The 23,646-nt window shown below is 29.3% G+C and overlaps 1 protein-coding gene across 1 annotated transcript; it reads right to left on the bottom strand.

The window, feature by feature from the left end:
- Window positions 1-3,406: 3,406 nt before the first annotated feature.
- Window positions 3,407-23,389, bottom strand: LOC135924041 (uncharacterized). The gene is made up of 8 exons (XM_065459088.1): window positions 23,324-23,389; window positions 22,358-22,486; window positions 18,896-19,119; window positions 18,515-18,675; window positions 11,151-11,248; window positions 10,160-10,314; window positions 4,733-4,904; window positions 3,407-3,619 (listed from the first exon to the last, which is right to left on the bottom strand). The coding sequence occupies exons 2-8, from the start codon at window positions 22,469-22,471 to the stop codon at window positions 3,407-3,409; spliced, it is 1,137 nt and encodes a 378-aa protein (XP_065315160.1). The 5' UTR covers window positions 22,472-22,486; window positions 23,324-23,389.
- Window positions 23,390-23,646: the final 257 nt, after the last annotated feature.

Consider the following 23,646-nt stretch of genomic DNA (forward strand, 5'->3'; position numbering starts at 1 on the left):
TTTAAAAGAAATAGTCACATATATTACGCCTTGAGCTTTTTCGATTGCTAGAGGCAGGTCTTGGCCGCCCATACCAATCATTGACTCACTTACGGATTGAATATAAAAAATAAACTAAAGAATTAACATTATTTTCTTATGCAAAATTAAACAAGTTAAAAAAACATTTAAATATATATTTTGCATATTAACCCATGAAAATTATGTGATGATGCTAAATATTTAATATAAAAGATATCAAGTCTATTTGAAAGTTTATATGCAACGCTATTTGAATATTTTATTTATTATACAATATTATAATTTTCCTTTATTTAATATTATATTATCGAGGTTAATTAAATTGCATAATATTAGAAGTTATAATTATTTAAAAGAATATATACAAAAGAATTATAAATAAAATTATTTGAAACTTATAATCAATACAATAATTATAAAGTTACCTTATGACTATTGGTTTTTCGGATATTAAATATTACAGAGTAAATTCCTTGTTTTTTAAATTTGATGATCTTGAGGACATTTTAAGATATATACTATCGAAATCTCGAGGCTTAGTCCACATTTTTCTGGCTAAAATATTGAGTTAGCCGTTTTTAAAAATCGGCTCAACGAGCCGTTTAACAACACTATTATAACATTTATAAATAATAAAAAATATGATGAAAATTATGAAATTAGAAAACAAACACATTTTGTATATAAGATAAATATAGAGTTTTCAGGTAAATGTTATTTTAAATAATCCGAAACTATTGATAATTTATATATTATTGAAAATATACAATAGTATCATATAATTTATAACAAAGTTGGGAAATAGATAAGTATCTTGTTTTTCTTTAATTAAATCCTCAAAAAATGTGATAATATGAATAAGAAAAAGATATTTATGAATATATTAAGTAATCGGCAATATCATTTTCTTGTAGTATAATAAAAGGTTTTAAAATGTGTTTGGTAAATGATATAGTATGTATCCAGTAGGGGGCGTCATACATTAATTTAATGTTTAATTATATTAATTTCTAATATTTTATATTAGGATATAGTTCAGAGACTTGCAGAGGTTATATTTATTTAAAAACTATAAAATATGTAAAATTTAGTAGATTTTTTAGAGTTTCACAGATTTCTTCAAATTAACAATTTAATTTTTAAAAAATAGTTATATTTATATTAAAAAAATTGTTGTTTCGTCTTAAAAAATTTTTATGTACAGAAATGATAAGAGATTTAATTATATATAAGATCTTTAAAAAGTGAGTTAAAAATCATTTTGAAAACAACATTATATTGAAAAAAATGAAACTATGATTTAAACACGTTATATTTTTTATATTAGTTGGTGCAAAAATTTTATTTATCCATTAAAGCGTCAGGAAGGAAAGAATAGGAGAAAATATATTTATTTTATATAAAAATAGATTTGATGAACCTGACAATTGTCATTTCTATATGATAAACTGCCAATCGGACAGGTGATATGGTTATAAAAAGAATAAATTTAAAAACCTCTGAAGTGATTGAAGCAATATTAAATTTTTTATTTGCCGTATTTTTTGAATCTCAATGAAATAGTTATGATTGATGTTGGCAAAATTTCCTCACAAAAAAGAGATGATATTGATATCAATAAAGACGGTGTAAAGGTGAAGAGCATATTATATCAGCAACTATTGAAATAAAGAGATTAAAAAAATGTAATGACAAAACAACATCACCTCTTATTAAACACTAAATATGTTCTATTCGTACCTCAGTAAAAAGTGTACTAAAATTGACATTTTTTTAAAACATATATCACCAAAATTATTTGTCTATAAAAAATTAATTTTATTGATAACTTGCTAAAGTTATTTATAAATAATAATATACCATTTTAAAAATGTTAATACAAATGATTTTATATTTTTTTATGTTCTTAACTTATATATAATAATTCTATATAATTAATAACAAGGTTGAGAAATGTATAAATATCTTATTTTCTTTAATTTAATCCTTGAAATATGAGATAATATGAAATAGAAAACGAAAGAGATTTTTATGAATATATAAATTAATCGTTGATATAATTTTCTAATAGTATAATAAAAAGGTTTTCAAAGAAAGTTTAAAAAATATCGTAAAAAGTATCCACAAGATGGCGCCATACATTTAGTCAATATTTAATTTTATGAATTTCATAAATTATTATTATTATTTTATATTATAATATAGATATCAAAATTCCCGCATGACTTGATAGATTTATTTTTTTTTAAAAAACTATGAGAATATGTAAAATTCACCTAACTTTTCAGAGTTTGATTTCTCAAAATCAACAATTTAAAGACATAAAAATAAATAGAGTATTTAATTTATAGAAAAGAATTGTTGTTTTATCTTGAAATATTTTGAATTTTTAGGGAAAATTTGTCGAAAATCTATCTTCTTTGAAAAAAATATTTCTGCTTTTTTTTTGAAAATTCAACCAAGAAAATTCCTAGGGAAATTTTAAATTAGTTTTTGACCAAGTTAAGAAAACTATGTTAATATATTTTTACTTTCTTCAAAAAAGTTTATTAAAAAATAATTATTATGACAATTTGTCGCCTGCGTCCACTTTTTAAAAAATTTGATTTTTTTTCGCAAAATGTATATTTTAAGGTCCAACTAGCAATCAAAATGAGCTAAAAATGAATCTAGATTTCGGGGGATCCCCAGGATTAAATTGTACTATGTGCTTTTTTAGTGTTTTATTTTAAGGATTATATTATTCTATATCCATCCAACTAATAGGATTGATAAAAAATAACCATATGATCATTTTATCACCAATTAAATTGGCTTGATATGCTTAGTATTATATTATTTTATATCCAAAAAAGGATAAATTGTCAAATTATTCTATCTCCAAGTTTTATTCTTTTTGTGGATTTAAAAATATGTTTTTTTGGAAATTTTTATTCTTGATAAAAAAAAAGAAATATCTTTTCAAAATACCCCTTTACCATATAGAAAAGGCAAGTTCCCGAAAAAAATTATAGAAGAAGAAATGAAAGAAAAGGTAAAAGCCCATATAAAATCATTTCTTATCTAATCAAATCACATTATAGAAGAAATGATGCAAATAAAGTTTATTTGGGGTAGAGTCTAAATTTAAAGATGATGTTTTTTATTTATATCAAGACAAATGCAAAGTAGAATATATCGAACCGGTTTTAAAACATGCTTATAGATCAATATTTATATAATGATTTTTATTTATTTCTAACTTAAAATAAATTCAAAAAATAGAAACTTTAATAATAAATGAAAAAAATTATTTTAGTAATACTACAATCTGTATGTAGCAAAAATTAGGGTACAGTAAACATTATTTTGCATATAAACGAAATATAAATATATTTTAAATCATTTAACCAATTCTTATAGCCCTCAAGTAATCTTGAGGCATAGAAACAATCTCAAATCCGTATAAAGTGGAAGGCTCAACATGAATATATTTTTCTTTCACGGGTGAAACAAATTCGTTCAATTTAAATATCACGAGCTTTTTGTAATAATCTCCAGGAGAGTCAACTTGAAACTCACCGCCATGCCTTGATTTATCGTAACTGTGAATGAAGCCCTGTCATTAAAATAACATTAAATATTTTATTAATAGAAGATAATCGGAGTAAAATGTTTCTTTTCAAAAAAAAAAATTTGCTTTTATTTCTTGCTTCTGCTTGCCCCTTATCTCGCTGCATAAAAAAACAGAATATTTCTTCGAAAATGATCCCTAGCCCTGAGAACATTTATGGGATTCACAGTTTTGACAAACGTTTATTATTTAAATTTCTGTAAATATAAAGATCAAAATTTTTTGGTAGCTCATTTGACCACACCACGTTTCAAAATGTAGTTTACTTTTGATGAGTGCTGCTTTGTGATATCAAGGATTTTTAATCCAGTTGGTTCGGGCCCAAAAATTTTTTTTAAACGCTCTAAATGTAAATATAAATGGAAATTTTGGGCTAGAAATCCCATTGCATTTTGTTTTTGACTAACTCTCTAATAACTCTTATAAAATTGCTTTTAATGGATGAAGTTTTTTTTAAAAAATAATTATCATATTAGATAGATGAATATTTCAAAATATATTTTAAAAATATCGTTGCGAAAAATTAAATTCATGTTTGAGATACAAGTAGTTTAAAATGTGATACGCACCCCACGGAAGCACTCGCATTAATATTTTTCGGAGGCTTGCAGAGATATCATTTGCAGGGTCCGGCCCGGATTTTTTTTTAAATATTTTACAAACCGGTCCGGGTTTTATATTTTCCGCTCGGCCTGGCTCTAATTTTTTTTAAAAATAAATTATCATAGGCCCGACCCGGGTATATTTTAAAAAAAATTAAAATACAGGTCTCTGATATTTTCAAACACAATGTTCTTAAGAGCTAGAGGTATGAGAATATTGATTTTACTTTCCCTCTTTTAGTTTAAAAATTATTAAGTTTCGTCAAATTGCGTTAAAATTAAAGATAATCACTCCTAATAAAACAATACCCGGATTTTTTTTATCTCCTTTAATTTTATAAAAAAAAATACTTATAATGGAATTCTATTAATTATTTTTAAATAATATTCAAATAATAAATCAATAATATAAATATATATATATTAAAAAGAATTAGTATATAAAAACAAGAATGCGAATATAATTTTCAGATGATGAAAAAAAATGAAGATAAACTTGATATCTTATAGAGTTTTTGAAATTATCGGTGGAAAAAAAGAAATTGCATGCAGCGAAATGGGTCTTGGCACGGTTAAATTTGATAGAAAATTCAATTTTATCGCCGGCATAATAGGTTGGCCAATTGACGAAAGAACATATTGTGTAGTTTAGAAGGACAGGCGAATTTCTAAGAGAACATAAGAATACAAAAATATAAAATCTAAATCTATATATATATTATAAAGTGATACACAGTGGCGTAGCTACGGGGGTGGTTTTCGGGTTTGGCCCCTTCAGAGCAAATTTTTTTTTGAGATTATACGTTCAAAAGACTTAAAAGTGATTTTATATGAATTATATTTTTCTGGTTTTGATATTTGAGGAAGGATATTATATTACTATTGAAATTATTCTGGATAGTATTATTATAAAGTCATTGAGAATAATATACTAAATTATAATAACATATTATTGATGCATTTAAAAAATATATTTATAATATATTATCGAAGATATGGTTATGATTTGTAAGATAAACCCGGCCGAAGGCCGGCAAAAGCTTAAAAGGGGTCTGGGGCGAAGCCCCCTTTTATATGTATGGACCCCTTTAAGGAAAATTCCTAGCTACGCCACTGGTGATACATAAAAATTATTAAATTCAATGTAGAGAGACAGTGGTGATCATTATGTACACTAGAATCAATGGCATCGCTAGCTCCTTACGCTTGAGGAGCACATTTTTTTTGATGATCAAATAAGTGGAAATTCTATTTAAATTTGTAAAAGAAATTTTATCTAAAAAAATATCCTTGCTGGTCACCAGAATTTCATAACCCCCCTCCCCCCTAATGAAGCCATTGCTTTTAATTAATTCCGAATTTCCTAAACCTTCTTTTGAAATCTTTTATAATTTTAAAATGAAAGATATGAGTTTTCCCATTTCTACCTAAGTATCAGTGTATCTGTATATTATACATTATACATTTATTATAATATATAATGAAAATAATATCATATTTCATTTTAATAAACATTGGAAATAAGAAGCTTTCATAGATAACTAGTTATAATAAGTGACGAAAATGCTCAAGGCAATCTCGAGCCCCCTAAAAAATTTGAATAGCCCCCTGAAGTAAAAAATTTTTTTATGGCTCCTTAATATCCCTTTGAACTAAAAATAAATTTTTTTGATTGCCTCCTGAACAGGGTTGCCAGGTCAAAATTTTCAAATTGTGGGAGAAATTACGTATTTTGTGGGAGAAATATATAAATTGTGGGAGAAATTGCTAAAAAAAAATTTTTTTGCGGGCCGAAGCCCCGCAAAGGCCCGGCCTGCGTCCGGGATTTAGAATTGACTTAGTTATCCGCTTATTATTTTTTATAAATATAAAATCTAATCTAAAATAAAATAGGTAATTATTTTTCAAAATAAAATAGCCAACTATTTATAAAATAAAATAGCTAACTTTTTCCAAAATAAAATAGCCAACTATTTTTCAAAATAAAATAGCCAACTATTTTTCAAAATAAAATAGCCAACTATTTATAAAATAAAATAGCTAACTTTTTCCAAAATAAAATAGCCAACTATTTTTCAAAATAAAATAGCCAACTATTTTTCAAAATAAAATAGCCAACTATTTTTCAAAATAAAATAGCCAACTATTTTTCAAAATAAAATAGCCAACTATTTTTCAAAATAAAATAGCCAACTATTTTTCAAAATAAAATAGCCAACTATTTATAAAATAAAATAGCTAACTTTTTCCAAAATAAAATAGCCAACTATTTTTCAAAATAAAATAGCCAACTATTTTTCAAAATAAAATAGCCAACTATTTTTCAAAATAAAATAGCCAACTATTTTTCAAAATAAAATAGCCAACTATTTTTCAAAATAAAATAGCCAACTATTTTTCAAAATAAAATAGCCAACTATTTTTCAAAATAAAAGAGCCAACTATTTTTCAAAATAAAATAGCCAACTATTTTTCAAAATAAAATTTCCAACTCTTTTTCAAAATAAAATAGGTAACTCTTTAGAATAAAATAGCCAACTATTTTTCAAAATAAAATAGCCAACTATTTTTCAAAATAAAATATCCAACTATTTTCCAAAATAAAATACGCAACTATTTTTCAAAATAGGTAATTACTGTACGACACAAAATTTCTTAGAGTACTATCTTTATTATTAAAATAACATATTTATTATAATATATTAATTTTGTTTAAAAATAATAACCAACGATCTTTTTTAATTACAAAAGAATGTAAACAAGATAAAATTTTATAAAAAAATTGTAATTTTACAATGTAAAAAAATAAATGTATAAATAAGATTTTATAAAAAAACAAACAATTTTAAATTTACAATGTAAAAAATATTTATAATCAGTGCGGGGAAGTTGTTCTACAGTATTTAGTTAATACAATGGGGGAAGGGAATATGATATTTTGAGGTATCAAAAATCTTCAAAGCATAAATCAGTACAGGGCATTCTATCAACATCTATTGCAAAACAAAAATATTCTTCAAAAATTAGAAATAATATAGATGCAACTACAGTTGCGGAAATGGTAAATACCTATCATGCAGTACAACATTCAGAGAGTTACTCAACATCTCAATGTTGGTAGAATCTTTCCCCATAATATTTAACAACTAATATAAATGAAAAGTATACTTTGTAGAACACAAAATGAGCAAGGCTATCAACAATGTTTTAGAATATAAATCCAGAAGGTCAATTCTTGACGATTTGAAAGATGTGCAAACATATGCAATTCTAACAGATGCATCTAATAAGGAGATATCAAAACATTTCCCTTGATCCTCCCCTATTTCAACAAAATTAATGTCATTTCAATAAAACTATTAAAAAAATTTCTCATGATATGAAATATCCAAAGACATCGCTAACCATATATAATGGTAAATATGGCAGATTTGGCATTACCAATGAATTGCATGGCAGCTTTCTGATCTGATAATTCCTCAGTGAATTTGGCAAAAACCATAGTGTATTTACAGAATTGAGTCAGCATAATGTTGGTTGACAGGTTCCTCCTAATACGCGCCATCGTAGAATTTTAAAATTTTACAAACCTTTAAAAAATAAATAGATTATAAAAGCTGTCCTATTTGAAAAAAAATTTCAAAAATAAATGGCAGAAGTATATTTAGGAATTTTACATATAGGAAATCTACTATATGCTGTTAATATGCAGTTGCAATCAGAAGAATATAATTTAATAAAGGCTCACTAAATTATGCTGCAGAAATCCACTTCTAAAAGTTCTATTCTTCTATGAAAATGTTGAGTGGAGCACTGCAATTATAGAATCTAGAAATTTAAAATATATTTATAATAATTATACATACTATTCTAACTTCAAATTTTGAAAATGTCGAATGGATTGGATTGGATGGAGAATTTAAAATTAGCGGAAAAATAAAATAAAAGAACTAGACATATTTTTCGAATAAATATTTAAAATTTATTTTAAAAATATAAAAATAATCAAATACTGTTTCTCAAAATTATTATTTATATATTAAAAACATTAAAATGCTAAAAAAAAATTGTGGGAGAAATTAAAAAATTGTGGGAGATTTTTGTGGGAGATTGTGGGAGATTTCGAATTGTGGGAGTTTTGTGGGAGTGAGATGTATGTGGGTAAACTAAAAAATTGTGGGAGACTCCCACTGATGGGGGGAGGCATGGCAACCCTGCTCCTGAACGATTTCATTTATAATTCTATTAAGTAAAATATAGATTTAATTTTATTATTTAAAAATTAATAAGACTTTCTAAATTTTTATTAAATGTAACTATTCTAATTATTTAGTTTAATACATATAAATTATATTTTCACTATGTCAGCTTGCAACCAAATTTTGTGTTAAAAATATAATATCAATATCCCTCACTAAATATTAATTTAGCATTAACAGTTGAAGTTTAACTGACTTTTATCATTTAAATTATTATATAACCCTAATTAAATTAATATAATCATTTTTGAATTGAAAATTAACAAATTTAATATTGTAATTAGCCGAGTTCAAAATTACTAATCAACTATATTATTCAGTTTTAAATTTAATAATCATGCCTCTTCCTAAAAATATTTTCAAGGTCCAATAAGTATAAGAGATTTCTTTATAAAAAGTAAGTAGACATATAGTTTATAATCCTCAATTATATATAATTGATTATAAAATATTAGGTAAAATGCCACTTCAGACGTATTTTACAGTTATATAATGTATTACAGTTAATATTTTAATAAATTTTAATAATCAATGCTTTTGATAATAAATATAAGTATTTGTAGTCAAATCTATAAAGCCAACTATTTAAAAATTGAACATCTTATTCATCCTAAAATGGATGTAATAAATTGGAAATCTTTTCTTCTCTTTTTTTATATGTTTTTATGAAAGTATTTTTTTTCTTCTTTGAAAAACAGTTTTGAGTTAAATTTTTTATACGAGTATATTTTTGATATTATTACAAACTACTATTATTTTAATTTATAATATACCAACTGGAGCGACAATATATAAAATCTTAATTGATTTCCTCATATCATCTTGACTGCAAATTAACCAGCATTATTTGTGTGGCTATGTAATTTAAGATTACTACTATAGCTGCTGAGAGTATATTTTAGATAAGCAATAATGGTCAACTGTGTAATCGTTTATATATCATTAAAAATGGAAGATAATCTTTTAGAAATATAATATCTTTTCTCGATTACTTATCTAGCTTCCATCATGCCATCTAAGAGGAAGCTCTAACCACCATATAGTTTAATGATTTGGATTGGCCGTTTATATTCTCTTCTTCAAGAATTGTTAATTTGGTTAGGCCTATAAATTTTTCCTTATTGGTCCATTCTATAAAAAATTATGATAGAGAGTTATAATATTAGTTACATGACTTTTTGTCAATGTAAGTTTCTAAGAATTACATTGCCTTATGTGGTTTTTAAAAACCATTATCAATTGAGGCATATGTATGAATTAATTAACCTTTTTTATCACTTGTAATTCTTTAGACGCAAAATATTTTTATATCAGCGAAAATATTTTATACTGAAATAAATAGATTTTGTATTAAAAAATATTATATTTAGAAATGTCTTCTATTGTTTTAATCATTTATATGCTAGTTTGTTTTGTATGCATAATATGATAAATGATAAAATATGAAATTCAGAATAATTGTTCCAAGTTAGAAAATCTTAAAAATGTATTATATATTAATATAAAGGCCGAAGGCCGGGCAAAAGCGGGGCGAAGCCCCGCAAATTGGGAAGTATGGGGGCTAGTTGTGCCCCCTGAGATTGTAAAGGCTAGCGACGCCCCTGGCTCGAGGTAACCTATATTAGTTCGGTAATAAATTTATTACGCAATAGAAAGTATAAAACTGTAAATTTAGAACTCCCAGAACTTCACCAGTACCGTTCCGACAAAAATGTTTCAGGATATGAGGAGTTTTTATGACGCCCAATTTTTTTTCGCCATCGTGGAAATTCAGGGGATCTTGCGGGTAGAGATCTCTTAAATCCGCCAAGCAATTATTCTTGTAAAAAAAAATTTTCATAAATAAATATCAAATCAATTTATAAATTATTTTATAAAATCTCTAATACAATTATAAAAATTCGTGTATAATTGTATTAAAAAATTCAGTCATTTATCTAACCAAGATAAAAATTGGCCAGACACTAGATATATTTTCTCGATAGTGCAAGAACACAAGTCCCCCTCTTAGCTATTTACAAACAGAAGAACCAGTCACTCCGAAAGAACCGTGATTAAAAACATATAGTCAAACCTGAAAATGTAGAGTCCCATCAAATTTATATTAACTAATATGAGAAAATGCCTTGATAAATTGGGGAAATTGTTTACTTTAAAAAGTGGGCATATTTTTAATTTTATCATCTTTTAAAATTAATTTATATATAGAAAACAAAATGACTTATAATTAATAAAAATAAATTAGACTTTTTTTTACTTTACCCATTCCATTATTTGTTCGGATTCGATTAAAATATGGTAATTAAATGGCGTTTATTTATTTTATCAAAAAAAAAATTATTCAAGCTCGAAGATTTTTCTCACAAAATGGCTGGAAGGTTTGGACATCTGTTACTTTTTTGAAGCTTGCATAAATGAACCCCAAATTCCTTTCAACGCTTTCTATCATCAAGCTTTCTTTCTCACCACTTTTGGGTAAAATTTTAATTTAAAATTGACGAGATTGAGTCTTTTAACAGTACTAGCAACGGGTTAATTTTATTTTGAAAATAAAAAAAACATGATTGGCATGTACTAATTATTTGAAGCGAAATATATATTAAAACTTTTGTAATATTCTATATGGTTGTATTTAGTATATTTTATTATACTTACATATGTAGCTATTCGAGTTTTGTCTATTATTTTAAACAAAATACTATGAAGCGGAAATTTTGCATTTATTGTCGATTCAAGCACGACTTGGGAAGGTACTAATAAATATATATAATATATATTTTAAAAAAATATTATATTATAATCTATAATCGTGCCTGTTTTTTTCTTCTTTTTATACTATGGTGAATTTTATTAAATGAAGATTTAATATTACACAAAAGGAAATCTAACAAAATAAACAGGAATTATATTCCATTTATTATTTTGTCACTCAAAATTTAGAGGACTTGTGATTGGTAACTTCCCCGAAAATTTTTTTCCGCCATATCTGTCATAAATGAGTGACATATTTGATAATATTTATTGCGTGAACATTAATAAATAAATTGTGCCGGTTCATTATTAGACCGTATTTTAATATTTTGTTTTATTTTATTTTTAGATATAGAAATTAAGTTTTGTTGAATCATAATGAAATTGTATTTTATGCGCTTCCCTATAAAAGGGAAGCGAAATATTATAAAATTGATTTTTTTTTTCTTTTTTTCATTCATACCGTGATTAACTATTGCAGCCATTCTTATTTAACAAAAATCGTTCATACATGTGATTAAATGGGGTTCATTCATACTTTTTTTGGTTTTTTTGTTACATTTTATATTTTATTTTTTTATAGTTTTTTTGGTTTTTTCATTTTTCTTTTTTTGTTTTTTTTGTTTTTTTTGTCTTTTTTTTATAGTTGTTCTCCACATCTCTTTATTTAGAGGTACTTGGAGCAGCAACAGGCGGAACATATGTGCCAGACTCTATCTCCTGCATGAGAGTCACGACCTCATCGCTCACCTTTACTTTGTAGAGCTCTGCGATCTCCTTGTATGCCAAAACCCCACTGGCAATACCCGATATCCTGTCCATCGAAAATGCCTCATTTTCACGATACTCGATGTATCTCTTTAGGGCCTTGCTATAATCAGCGCTATAATCCTCAGCTGATTGGTATAAGTTGCCCTTGTAATGAGGCGACTGCATGAGCGTGCTGTTCTTCATTACAATTTCACCATAGGTGCCGGTTCGACCAATGTACTGCGTGGCTTCGTTGTCGTCGAATGGCATTTTTCTCGCCAAGGCTGGTACACCCTCACATAGATAAGCAGCACCGATGTGGTAGATAGCAGGTGTCTCACTTATTGTATCCACTTTTTGTTTCAAAGTTTTAAAGTCGCCGAGGTTTGGCACTAGCACAACTGCATTCGATTTAACCATGCGCTTAAAGAAAGCGTGTGCAACAAAGTGGCGTGCTGTGCCAGCTGGGTTGCTGTTTATCCTGAGTGATAGATCAGCAGTGGGCGTGATCCCAGTCTCTCTTCCGGTGTTTAGTAGCGGAGTTGACAGTGCAACATGCTGCAGACCTAGCTGCGTAAGTACTTGTCTGGTGGATGCCCAATGAGATACACGGTGTATCACATGGACTGTCTTGGGCTCGTACTGTTCACCTATCTTAGCTCGCATCACTTTCCTTATATAACCAGCCGTTGATCCCTGCCCTGTATGGTGGTTCTCTTTGTAAAAGTTAACTTTAGCTGCGCTAATCAGAACCACACACAGCTGGAGGTTTTCCTTACTCATTGACTCCGCTATTATGCTGTTCTCTTCGTTTGTGTAAGCTGCCATCTTCGTTCTGGTCACTATCCTCCAGTCTCCATCTGGCACGGTTGTTTCGCCTTTGTAGCATATGAGCTTACAGCTGAAGCAGACATATACCGATCCCAGCAATATCTTCTTGTCGATCCTCGACATAGTGGCGAATGACGTGTGCTTCACTATGTCGTAGACAGCATAGTTGACCATGCTGTTAAACCTGCGATATGGCACAAATGAGTCTGCGACGTCCGTCTTTCCCTTCACGGCGAGGTGAACAACTGCTAATTTCTCTGATTCGCTTAGTGCTGTCTCCGTACCTGCTGCTAGTCCACCTTCGTACATTCCATTAAATGGAGGCAGGCCAACCACAGCTTCAAAGCCATCCTGGTTATAGACCGTTTCCTTATCCTCAAACATATCTATGTTTAATAAGGTAGTCATTATTTTTTTCTCTAGCTTCTTTTCGATTCTTTTCTCTTCCCTTTTCTCTGCTTTTTTGTCTTTTTGAGCTTGACTTTTTGGAATTTTGGGATTATTTTATTTAACTGTTATAGTTTTATCTCTCCACGTTTCACTTTTAACGAAGTCTTAGTGTTCGTTGTTGGTGCTGCTTCCATTTAATGGAATGTACGAAGGTGGACTAGCAGCAGGTACGGAGACAGCACTAAGCGAATCAGAGAAATTAGCAGTTGTTCACCTCGCCGTGAAGGGAAAGACGGACGTCGCAGACTCATTTGTGCCATATCGCAGGTTTAACAGCATGGTCAACTATGCTGTCTACGACATAGTGAAGCACACGTCATTCGCCACTATGTCGAGGATCGACAAGAAGATATTACTGGGATCGGTATATGTCTGCTTCAGCTGTAAGCTCATATGCTACAAAGGCGAAACAACCGTGCCAGATGGAGACTGGAGGATAGTGACCAGAACGAAGATGGCAGCTTACACAAACGAAGAGAACAGCATAATAGCGGAGTCAATGAGTAAGGAAAACCTTCAGCTGTGTGTGGTTCTGATTAGCGCAGCTAAAGTTAACTTTTACAAAGAGAACCACCATACAGGGCAGGGATCAACGGCTGGTTATATAAGGAAAGTGATGCGAGCTAAGATAGGTGAACAGTACGAGCCCAAGACAGTCCATGTGATACACCGTGTATCTCATTGGGCATCCACCAGACAAGTACTTACGCAGCTAGGTCTGCAGCATGTTGCACTGTCAACTCCGCTACTAAACACCGGAAGAGAGACTGGGATCACGCCCACTGCTGATCTATCACTCAGGATAAACAGCAACCCAGCTGGCACAGCACGCCACTTTGTTGCACACGCTTTCTTCCGGTGTTTAGTAGCGGAGTTGACAGTGCAACATGCTGCAGACCTAGCTGCGTAAGTACTTGTCTGGTGGATGCCCAATGAGATACACGGTGTATCACATGGACTGTCTTGGGCTCGTACTGTTCACCTATCTTAGCACGCAATCCTTTCTCCTTGATTCTCCAAAATACCTCCTCCAGCCTCCTATTATGCTCCTCCTGCGTAATACCTGTTATCAAAACATCGTCCATATAGTAAAACACTCCCTCCAAACCCTGAAAAACGGCCGCCATTGTCCTCTGAAATATGGGTGCCGAAACACTCAACCCAAACGGCAATCTCTTAAACGCAAATAGTCCCTTGGGCGTAGTTATGGTCAGCAACTTCTGCATCTCCTTCCTTACCTTCAACTGCAAATACGCATTAGAAAAATCCACCTTCGAAAAATATAAACTCCCCTTCAAATTCGCCAATATCTCCTCTATCCTCGGTAACGGATATTTTACTTCAACTACCCACGGATTCAATGTTACTCGGAAATCTGCACATAATCTCAACTTCCCATTAGCCTTTTTCACCGGTACTAAAGGTGTCGCCCACTCGCTATATTCAACCGGACATACAATATCTTCCTTTACCCATCTATCCAACTCTTGCTCTAACTCCCGCCTCCATTCAAAAGGTACACGACGTACAGCACAATACTTCGGCACACATCTCTCCTTCATCCGAATCTCCACCTCATAACCCTTCAAACAACCCAACTCCTCCTCAAATATTTCTCCATACCTCTCCACTAACTTCTCCACCTCCTTTTGGACATCCTTTATTCCCTCTCCACACCCCCGCAAATTTTTCGCAACTCCTTGTTCTACAAAATTCTCTCCCTTCTTTTCACTAATCAGCGGCCTCAATACTCCATATCTACTGTCTTGGACATTTCCTATTTCTCCATCTACATAAATCGGACCTCTCCCCAACATATATTCTCTCGCATCCTCTTCGCTTTCCACCCAAAACATGGATCTTCCATCGTCTACTCCAATATTATCTCGGCCCTCCATCCATTCCAAATTTCCTCTCGACATTCTCTTTCGCAAACTCTGCACTACTAAACGCTGGTCCACCGTCCGACACGATTGATTTAGCCACTCCAAACTTACGAAAGGCAAAGTATGGGAAAGGAGAAGTATGGACGTCGGTGATGTATTATAATAATAGTAGGAGGGGAGAGGATTTGTCTCCAGCAGAGAAGTTTTTAGGGCGCAGAACGAGGATTGGGTTAGATGCTCTGAGGCCGGATTATGAGGGTCCGAGGAGAGAACGGGAGGAGGAGGGACCAGCAAAGTTTATGGTGGGACAGTCGGTGTGGGCGAGGGTATATGGTGAAAAGGAGAAATGGCGAGCCGGAGTTGTGATGGAAAAGGTAGGAAAAAAGTTAAGTCGGGTCCGTTTTCAGGATGGCAAGGTTGGTGTGAGACATGAAGATCAGATACGCAGAGGAACGGAAGCGGGGCGAAAGTGACAGGGGCAAGAGGTCAACGAGAGGTCCGAAGTTAAAAAAATATATATAGGTCAAGGTCACGGGGGTGGTGTAGGTGATCGTTCCGGAAGGCGGAAGGGAAAGGGGATGATATAAAGAGGGGTATATATATATATAAGGTGGGAATATAAGTCAAAGTATGATCGAGTCAAATTGTAAAGAAAAATTATAATGTATCAGAGTAAAATGGTAAAAGGAAAATTGTTTTTTTTTGTGAAATTTGGGTGGAGCTGAAATAAATATTAGAGAAATGTTTAAAATATGTTGAATTAAATAAATTAAGGAGAAATAAAATTATTAAAAAAAAATATTTTTTGGAAGTTTAGGTTAAATAAAATAATGTAAAGGGAAAAGGGTTTTGAAAGTGTATATTAAGTAAAATAAATTTTCGAAATATATTTGGTGGAATAAACCGGTAACGAAGAAGGAATAAGCGGCGGAATAATATTGAAGCGAAAATAGTTGAAGGTTCTTGTGGTAAACGGAGGGGCGGAGGCAGGAATAGAATGGGTATGAATAATGGGAATAGGTGGATGGGATGATGTAATAAGGAGAAGTATTGAGTAAAGTAAGAATGAATTTAAAAAAAAAAAAGAAACAAAAAGTAATAGTAAAAAAAAAATAACGGGGTTAGGGTTGAGTGATTTGTATTATAATGTTTTTTTTATAAAAAGTAATAGTAAAAAAAAAAATAACGGGGTTAGGGTTGAGTGATTTGTATTATAATGTTTTTTTTTATATTATAATGTTGTATTTTGTTGGCAGGGAAGAGTGAATTAAAAGGAAAAAAAAATAATAATAATATGTTAATAAAGGGAGTAATGGTTGTTTGTTGTTTTTAATTTTTCTTAAGAGAAAAATAGTAGGAGTTAAGGTTAAATGATAAAAAAATATAATAAAATTAATAAAAGTTTTTCTGTTAACGAAAATAGAGAGAGAAAGAGAGGAAAAAAGAAATAGAGTTAGGGAGATGGGGTATTGAAATATAAAGGAAATGATTTACGAGTAAGAGAGTGTTGAGAAAAGGAAAATTTTGAATAAGAAAGAGAAGAAGAAAACATAAAATTCATAATTTTATTCGGTAGAGGAAAATATCATTTTATTCGGTATGCCGATTATTAATAAGTAAGTCGTTATATATATATATGCAAGGAGAGTGATGAGGAAAGGGGAGGGAAGAAAAGGGGGAAAGCAGAAAAAAAAAATAATAATATGAGAAGGTAAATGATTATGTGATATAGATATGTAGACCTGGGTACTCATTTGATGCGAAATACGATAATTAGTGCGGATATGGAACCGCTTGCTAGTGAATGGAGGGCTTTAGCCCAGGAAGGCACGAGATCAATGGAGGGGAAGAGAAGACCATCAGAGCACTCAAGGGAAACGGTACGTGAAGAAAGAGACAGGGTGATATGTTATGGTTGTGGAATGGCGGGACATATCCGACGGTGGTGTCCCAAGGAACGGTTTGATACTATGGGGGGCGAACCTGGAAGGAGTCGGAGCCAACGTCCGCATCTTCCGATAACAGAGAAATACAATTATATCAACGAATGGCGCCGGACACGCCAGTGTTACGGGTAGGAGAAGAGGAATATAGGCAGTTGTTGGAGCCAACGAGGTCCGATAAAGGGGGGAAATGTCATAAATGAGTGACATATTTGATAATATTTATTGCGTGAACATTAATAAATAAATTGTGCCGGTTCATTATTAGACCGTATTTTAATATTTTGTTTTATTTTATTTTTAGATATAGAAATTAAGTTTTGTTGAATCATAATGAAATTGTATTTTATGCGCTTCCCTATAAAAGGGAAGCGAAATATTATAAAATTGATTTTTTTTTTCTTTCTTAACTAATTATATATTTTGTTGTTGTAAAATTATATTTTATTAATTTGGTTTGCAAAATAAAATAGTCCTTATATTATTCGTTCTAATATTAATTCAAGCGGCACAGCGTAATAATATCAAACTTCTTTGATAGCCTAATTAATTAATAATGAATTTTAGGGTTGTGCCGAATCACAAATAATTCATCGATCTGATATTTATGTTGATGTTCATTTAAAAACCAACTAACTTTCACGAATGAAATATATATATATTTTATAATTCTCCAAAGGTTAAATAATCTCATTTAAAATATTTGCAAATGTTTACCAGGAATGTAATGTTGCTAAACAACTCCATTTAAGAATTTTAGCCAAAATGTTATTACCAAAGCCGCCTCAAAATTTGGCCAATACAAGTTTAAATCTTTCAGCCATCTGTGGGCTTAATCAATAAACTTGAATAATTTCTCCCGACCAAAATTTTAAATCCGTTTTTTTAAAAAAAATTAATCAAATCGAGGCGCTTGCTTAACAACACTAGCTGAATGTGAGTCGTTATATATTTTAAAATACTTTTCGTGTTTTTAACCATTTTTTTATATAAAGTTCCTTTTCATTAATTTATTATTAAATTATTTTATAAAATAAAAATAATTATGTATACAATCATAAAATAATCAAAAACAATAGAATATAACGAATAGATTTATTTTGGCCCGATCCTTTCTGAAAACGTTAAATAGGTGTCAATCCGATCCGATATATAATATCGGCACAGCCCTAGAATCTATTAACATTTAATATATATATTACAAGTAGCCATCTCTAGAAATATTTCTTTAACTAGGCCGAAAAAAGATTAAATAGAATATTCTTAAATTTTTATCACAAGGGTTCCCCAGAAATAATATAAATAATTTACAATATTTTTATGCATAACGTTTAATCAGATTTCGTATAAAATTTTTAAGAGTATATATATCATTGATAATATTATATAAAATAATTAAAATTAAAACTCAAAGTGGTAGATGTAATGTTTTTAAAAGAGCTATACATCGCTAACATATCGTTGGGTAAGATAACCATGAACATTTGATAATCTATAGCATCCTCTCTTTCGGTGTATTTTTTGATTTCTCCCATGATAACAGCATCATCGAATGAGTCTATAAATGACCTAAATATTTTTTTTTAAAATGCAAATTAATTCTAATTTACGTATTGTAATAAGTCTTTTTTTTATCGATTAAATAGCACACCCTCGGAACCGCGTTGAATCTAAAAAAACTGAGTAACATCTGTTAAAATAAATTTTTAAGTAAGGAACTTCGGAATATTGTTTTAGTCAAGGTGTTAAACTCTGTATTTAACTGTATGTTTTTTGGAAAAAAAATTACATGGCTGGATCGTAAATCCTAAATCTTGACATCGCGAGAGCGTAACGTTGAAGTCTTAAAATGAAGGCTAAACCATTAGATTTATAGCTATGGGACATGATAACGAACCAAGACTCCAGCTCGTTATCGTTGAGCATTTGCGAAGGCGGGCTAATTAAGCTTGAATCCTCATCTCCAACTGATTCATTCACGCCTTCATAAACAGTAGAAAATTCTGGCCTCTTCTTTAACACATAAAAAAACAATATAGATATTGAATTATTTTAAAAAGAAATGTTAAGATTAGTGTGATAAACCGTTAAAAAAAAGAGTTGTTGCCTTATGCGTTATTCGTTACTTTTAAAAAGAATATCTAGCGATACTCGTTACTTTTGAATTGAAAATTTTTGGTATATTTATATTATACTAATATAAATGAGTAGTAAAATACAAACAGAGAGATTTAGTGTTCAAGGCAATTTAATCTGTGGTAAAGCATACATTCAATGGGGGGGGGGGGGGGGAGAAAGAAGTGACGGGTATACTTGATTAAAGAAGGACTCAGTTATTTTTCAATGTTGCACGAAGTCCCAAATAGAATATACCTACCAGAACAAATCTGTGAATAAAAATCGAACCATTTTTTGTTATAAATTTTAAAAGTGGAAAAGAAATCCACTATTTAATATTTTTTAGGAAACCGGAATCGCCATTTTTAAAAATATTCATAACAGGAATTATTTATTTAAAACTCTGATCAAGATATAACTTTCCAAAAGCAAATAAATTTGGGACTGCATTGGGCGGGTTTTTGGACCAAAGGCCCGCTCACCCAATGTTTTAAAAAAAATTTAACCCGAACTCCCAACCCGCCCAGTTTATAAAAATATATATAACTCGCCCGATCCGCCCGTCCATTAGTCTAAAATGTTTTACCCTCCTGCCCATTATTTATAAAAATTTTTAACCCAAGTCCACTTTTAAAATTTAATAATGGCCATTCTTTCAATTTTTTAAGCATCTAATAAAAATATTTCAGCATTACATCTCTACAAAAAGTTTATAATTTAGGAAATTAATTTAAGTATAAAAAAACATTCAATTTAAATTATGAATAATTTATTTGATCAAATATAATATTTATGAAATAAATATAAAATTGATTTTATAAGTAATTATAATGTAAAAATAATAATGAAGCGACATTTTCTGGATTCAAACACGTTCTTCTTTGTTCTAAAAACCTTCCAGCAAGCTAAATCGCAGGAATTGTCAATATTTTTCTTGCTAATCTTGATAGCTTTGGCAAATCTCTTGTCGTTTCCACCAAAGTAGAATCGGCTTCCTCAGGTGACACCCGGATGTCCCGTTTAAAACTCTTTTTTGAAGTGAGTACGAAGATTATTCTGCCATTCCAAAATAAAATACCGTTCTATTTTAGTAATCGTTTGATGCTATTCGGAATAGTAACAGAACAAAATACTATACAGTTTTATAAACCAGATCTCGAGTTAATATTAGAAACAGATGAATCAAACCAAGGATTTGGAGCTGTATTCATGCAAAAATATGATGATGGTATCGAATTTCCAATAGCCTACACCAAGAACTTTACAAGACGCTGAAAAGAATTATTCAAAGAAGCAAAAGCAATAATAAACGGCGTAAAAAATCTCTTAACTATTTGTATGTACGAACATTTATAATTTGAACAGACCACAAACCTTTAATAAAGATATATGGTAATAACAGAGATTTATGCTTATTAACATACCAAAGATTATTACGTTGGGCTTATAAATTATCTGCATATGATTATAATATAATGTACAAGAATGGCGTTAATAATATAATTGCAGATGCTTTATCGCGAAACCCAATAGAGAAAAATGATGATAGAATAACAAGTGAAAATAAAACAGTGAAATATATAAGAAATCTTACTTATGACACATTAACTCTATCAAGAATGGTAAAAATATCAAGCACCAGAATTACAAGCTTTTAGAACAAGAATAGATGAAATAGAAAATGATGACGGTATTTTATTTTTGAATGGCAGATTAATCATTCCGTAATCACTTCAAAAAAGAGTTTTGCATATATTGCATACGGGACATCCGGGTATTACAATGAAATCCATTACGAGACATTGAAAAATTAGATAAAGATGTCGAAAAACTAGTAAAGTGTTCTTCACTTAAAAAAACGATTGATACAATAAAAAATAAATATTTTTATTGATCATTTAATTAATTACGATCTTTCTTTAGTTTGTTTTTGAACAAAAATTTTAAATTTCCTTCCCGCCCATTGTTTAAATTTCTTAACCCGCCCACCCACCCGCCCGTCCATAGTTTTAAAAATTTTTTAAATCGCCCGCCTTCCCATTTTCAAATTTTTTTTACCCGCCCACTTAGATGTTCGGGTGTGGGCGGGCGGGCCGAAACCCCGCCCAATGCAGACCTCTATTTGGGACAGTCGTTGAAGAAGAGCGCTTGGAACACTTGATTCTAAAATAAAAAATGTTCACTTTATTTATATTTCTTATCGTATAATACATCTTTTTTACAACTAAAAATTAAAATATAATATCAAAAGATTAAGTTATAAAACGAAAAGCAAAATTAAAAAAAAAGTATGATTTGAAATAAGTTAAATATATCAGAATTAATTTAATGAATGCACGTTACATAAAATTTAAACATATTACTATTCACTAACAAAATATAAAATATTTTAATTTATCAATTCCTATAATATAAGAGTCGTATATCTACATTATCGTTTGTTCCGAAATGTAAACAGCTTAATTTCAATTCTTTAAACATAAATTGTAATAAAAATATTATAATTAGATCAATGGGATCAATAGCCACCACATTTTCTATTTTAGAAAGTGAAGATATGTGCTTTTGTGCACCTACAATAATGATAATGATACTCAAATTAAAAGAAAACCATGTTTAACTTATTGTCAACCACTTAGATGCTCTATTAGATGGAATCAATAAATGTTAACTTATCAAAATCAAATAAATTATACTTAATATATTTATACTATTTCTTCCATAATATATCCAGTATATAAACTCAAACAGCCTTGGATAAGGCTTTTACAGAATGAAATAATTTTTAAAAGAATTCCAATGTGTGACAATATATTTCAAAAAATATCACATTGATGGAAAAAACACATTTGACGCTAACATATAATTCTACATTATCTTCTATTACAAAATAAAAATATTAAATTCAATGGCTAGTTTGGTGTTATTATAATTATGCATTAATTAATGTTAAATAATAAATGAATTTTTAAAAAAATATGTTATAGATCTGAATAAACACTAATGCTTTGCAGTCCAAGCTATTTTTTTAAAAAAAAATATGCAGTCTCTTACACAAATTCTTTTAAAGAGATATTTTTAATCACATATTTAAGGTTACATTTATGTATACATATATATATATATAATCTACTTCTGCCTTTGATTTGGCTAAAATATCTTCAAAGAAGGATCCATATAACTCACAGTTTGAATCTATTTTGACATTACAAGTGGCCCGCTTAATTTCATCTAAGACATCGCTCATGATTTTGAAAATATCCTTAATGCAAAATAATCGATTTCAATAGAGTTGATATAAAAAAAAGTATGTTGATCATCTTGCTCCATAAATTACAAAAGATAATTGGTATACAATATTAGTTTAATATCATAAATTAGAAGTCCACAATTAGTAGGCTTTTAAACCACACATCTACTTACCCATTATTTTAAAATTGTTTTAGTTCACATATTGTTTTAAAAATATTTTTAGCCTGCCCATTCAAAGTATAAATTTTTTTTTAACTTGATGAGCTAAAACCTGATTGCAGACTTGTAAATTACATCTTTGATGTAAATAAATATATATAATTCTAAGAACAAATATCACATTAAAAAGAAATTTAAAACATCTGAATCCTTAAACTATATTAATTTAAGTTACAAATCTAGATAAATCATAATATAAATATTTATAAAAATGATGTTTTAGATAAAGTTATGCTTCAATATTATATTTGACTAAGCATAAATTTGATAAGTATATAAATAGCTATTATGTTATGAGTTATGTTACTTTCAAGACCTTAATAAGAGTATTATAAAACTAAGTTGCATAGTATACAAGATAACTAATTCAATAATGAGTATAGTAATACTGTTTGTATATATGCTAATAATGCTTTTAAAATATTTTAAGAAAAAATAAGAATGGTGGAAAGAAATAATTATTGTAACTTTAAATGGTCTAATTTTTCGAGTCTGGGCCTAATTATAATAATATTATTTTAAAAATAATACCTAAAATGAATGTAAAATGATGCCTATCATTGGTAAAATAACTAGAAACTTAATATATATTTAAAACTTATATTTTATTTTAGTCAAGTAATTATACCTTGTTACCTTTATTTTGAATTAACAGCTGATTTTTTTAAAATGCTTTTTTATGTGAATGTATGCAACAAATTTATGTCCAACAATGCTGAATAAATGTTAGACGTTTGAAACAGGTTCAATATAATAGGTTTCTAACCGTTATTTTTTTAGACAATTAAGTGAAACTCAATTAAATAGGCATAAATTAACCTATTTTTTTACAAAAATGATAATATTGAAACTTAATTCCATGTCATCTACCGTCACATCAAAGTTTATTTTTAAGAAAATGCCTATATACCAAAATTTGTTCACATTTTTCGATAATCATCTTTTTTCATA

Source organism: Gordionus sp. m RMFG-2023, chromosome 2 (assembly GCF_954871325.1).
Source record: "Gordionus sp. m RMFG-2023 chromosome 2, tfGorSpeb1-WG-v2, whole genome shotgun sequence".
Taxonomy (NCBI): domain Eukaryota; kingdom Metazoa; phylum Nematomorpha; class Gordioida; order Chordodea; family Parachordodidae; genus Gordionus; species Gordionus sp. m RMFG-2023.

What these genes read in the sequence shown, in the direction of transcription:
- LOC135924041 (XM_065459088.1), bottom strand. Translation starts at nt 22,471, where the DNA reads ATGAGCGATGTCTTAGATGAAATTAAGCGGGCCACTTGTAATGTCAAA. An exon ending in CATTACATCTACCACTTTGA is followed by an intron (nt 11,249 to 18,514) that starts GTTTTAATTTTA and finishes TATATTTATTAG; the next exon opens with TACCTTCCCAAGTCGTGCTT. An exon ending in AAACTCGAATAGCTACATAT is followed by an intron (nt 10,315 to 11,150) that starts GTAAGTATAATA and finishes TTTTTTTACAAG; the next exon opens with AATAATTGCTTGGCGGATTT.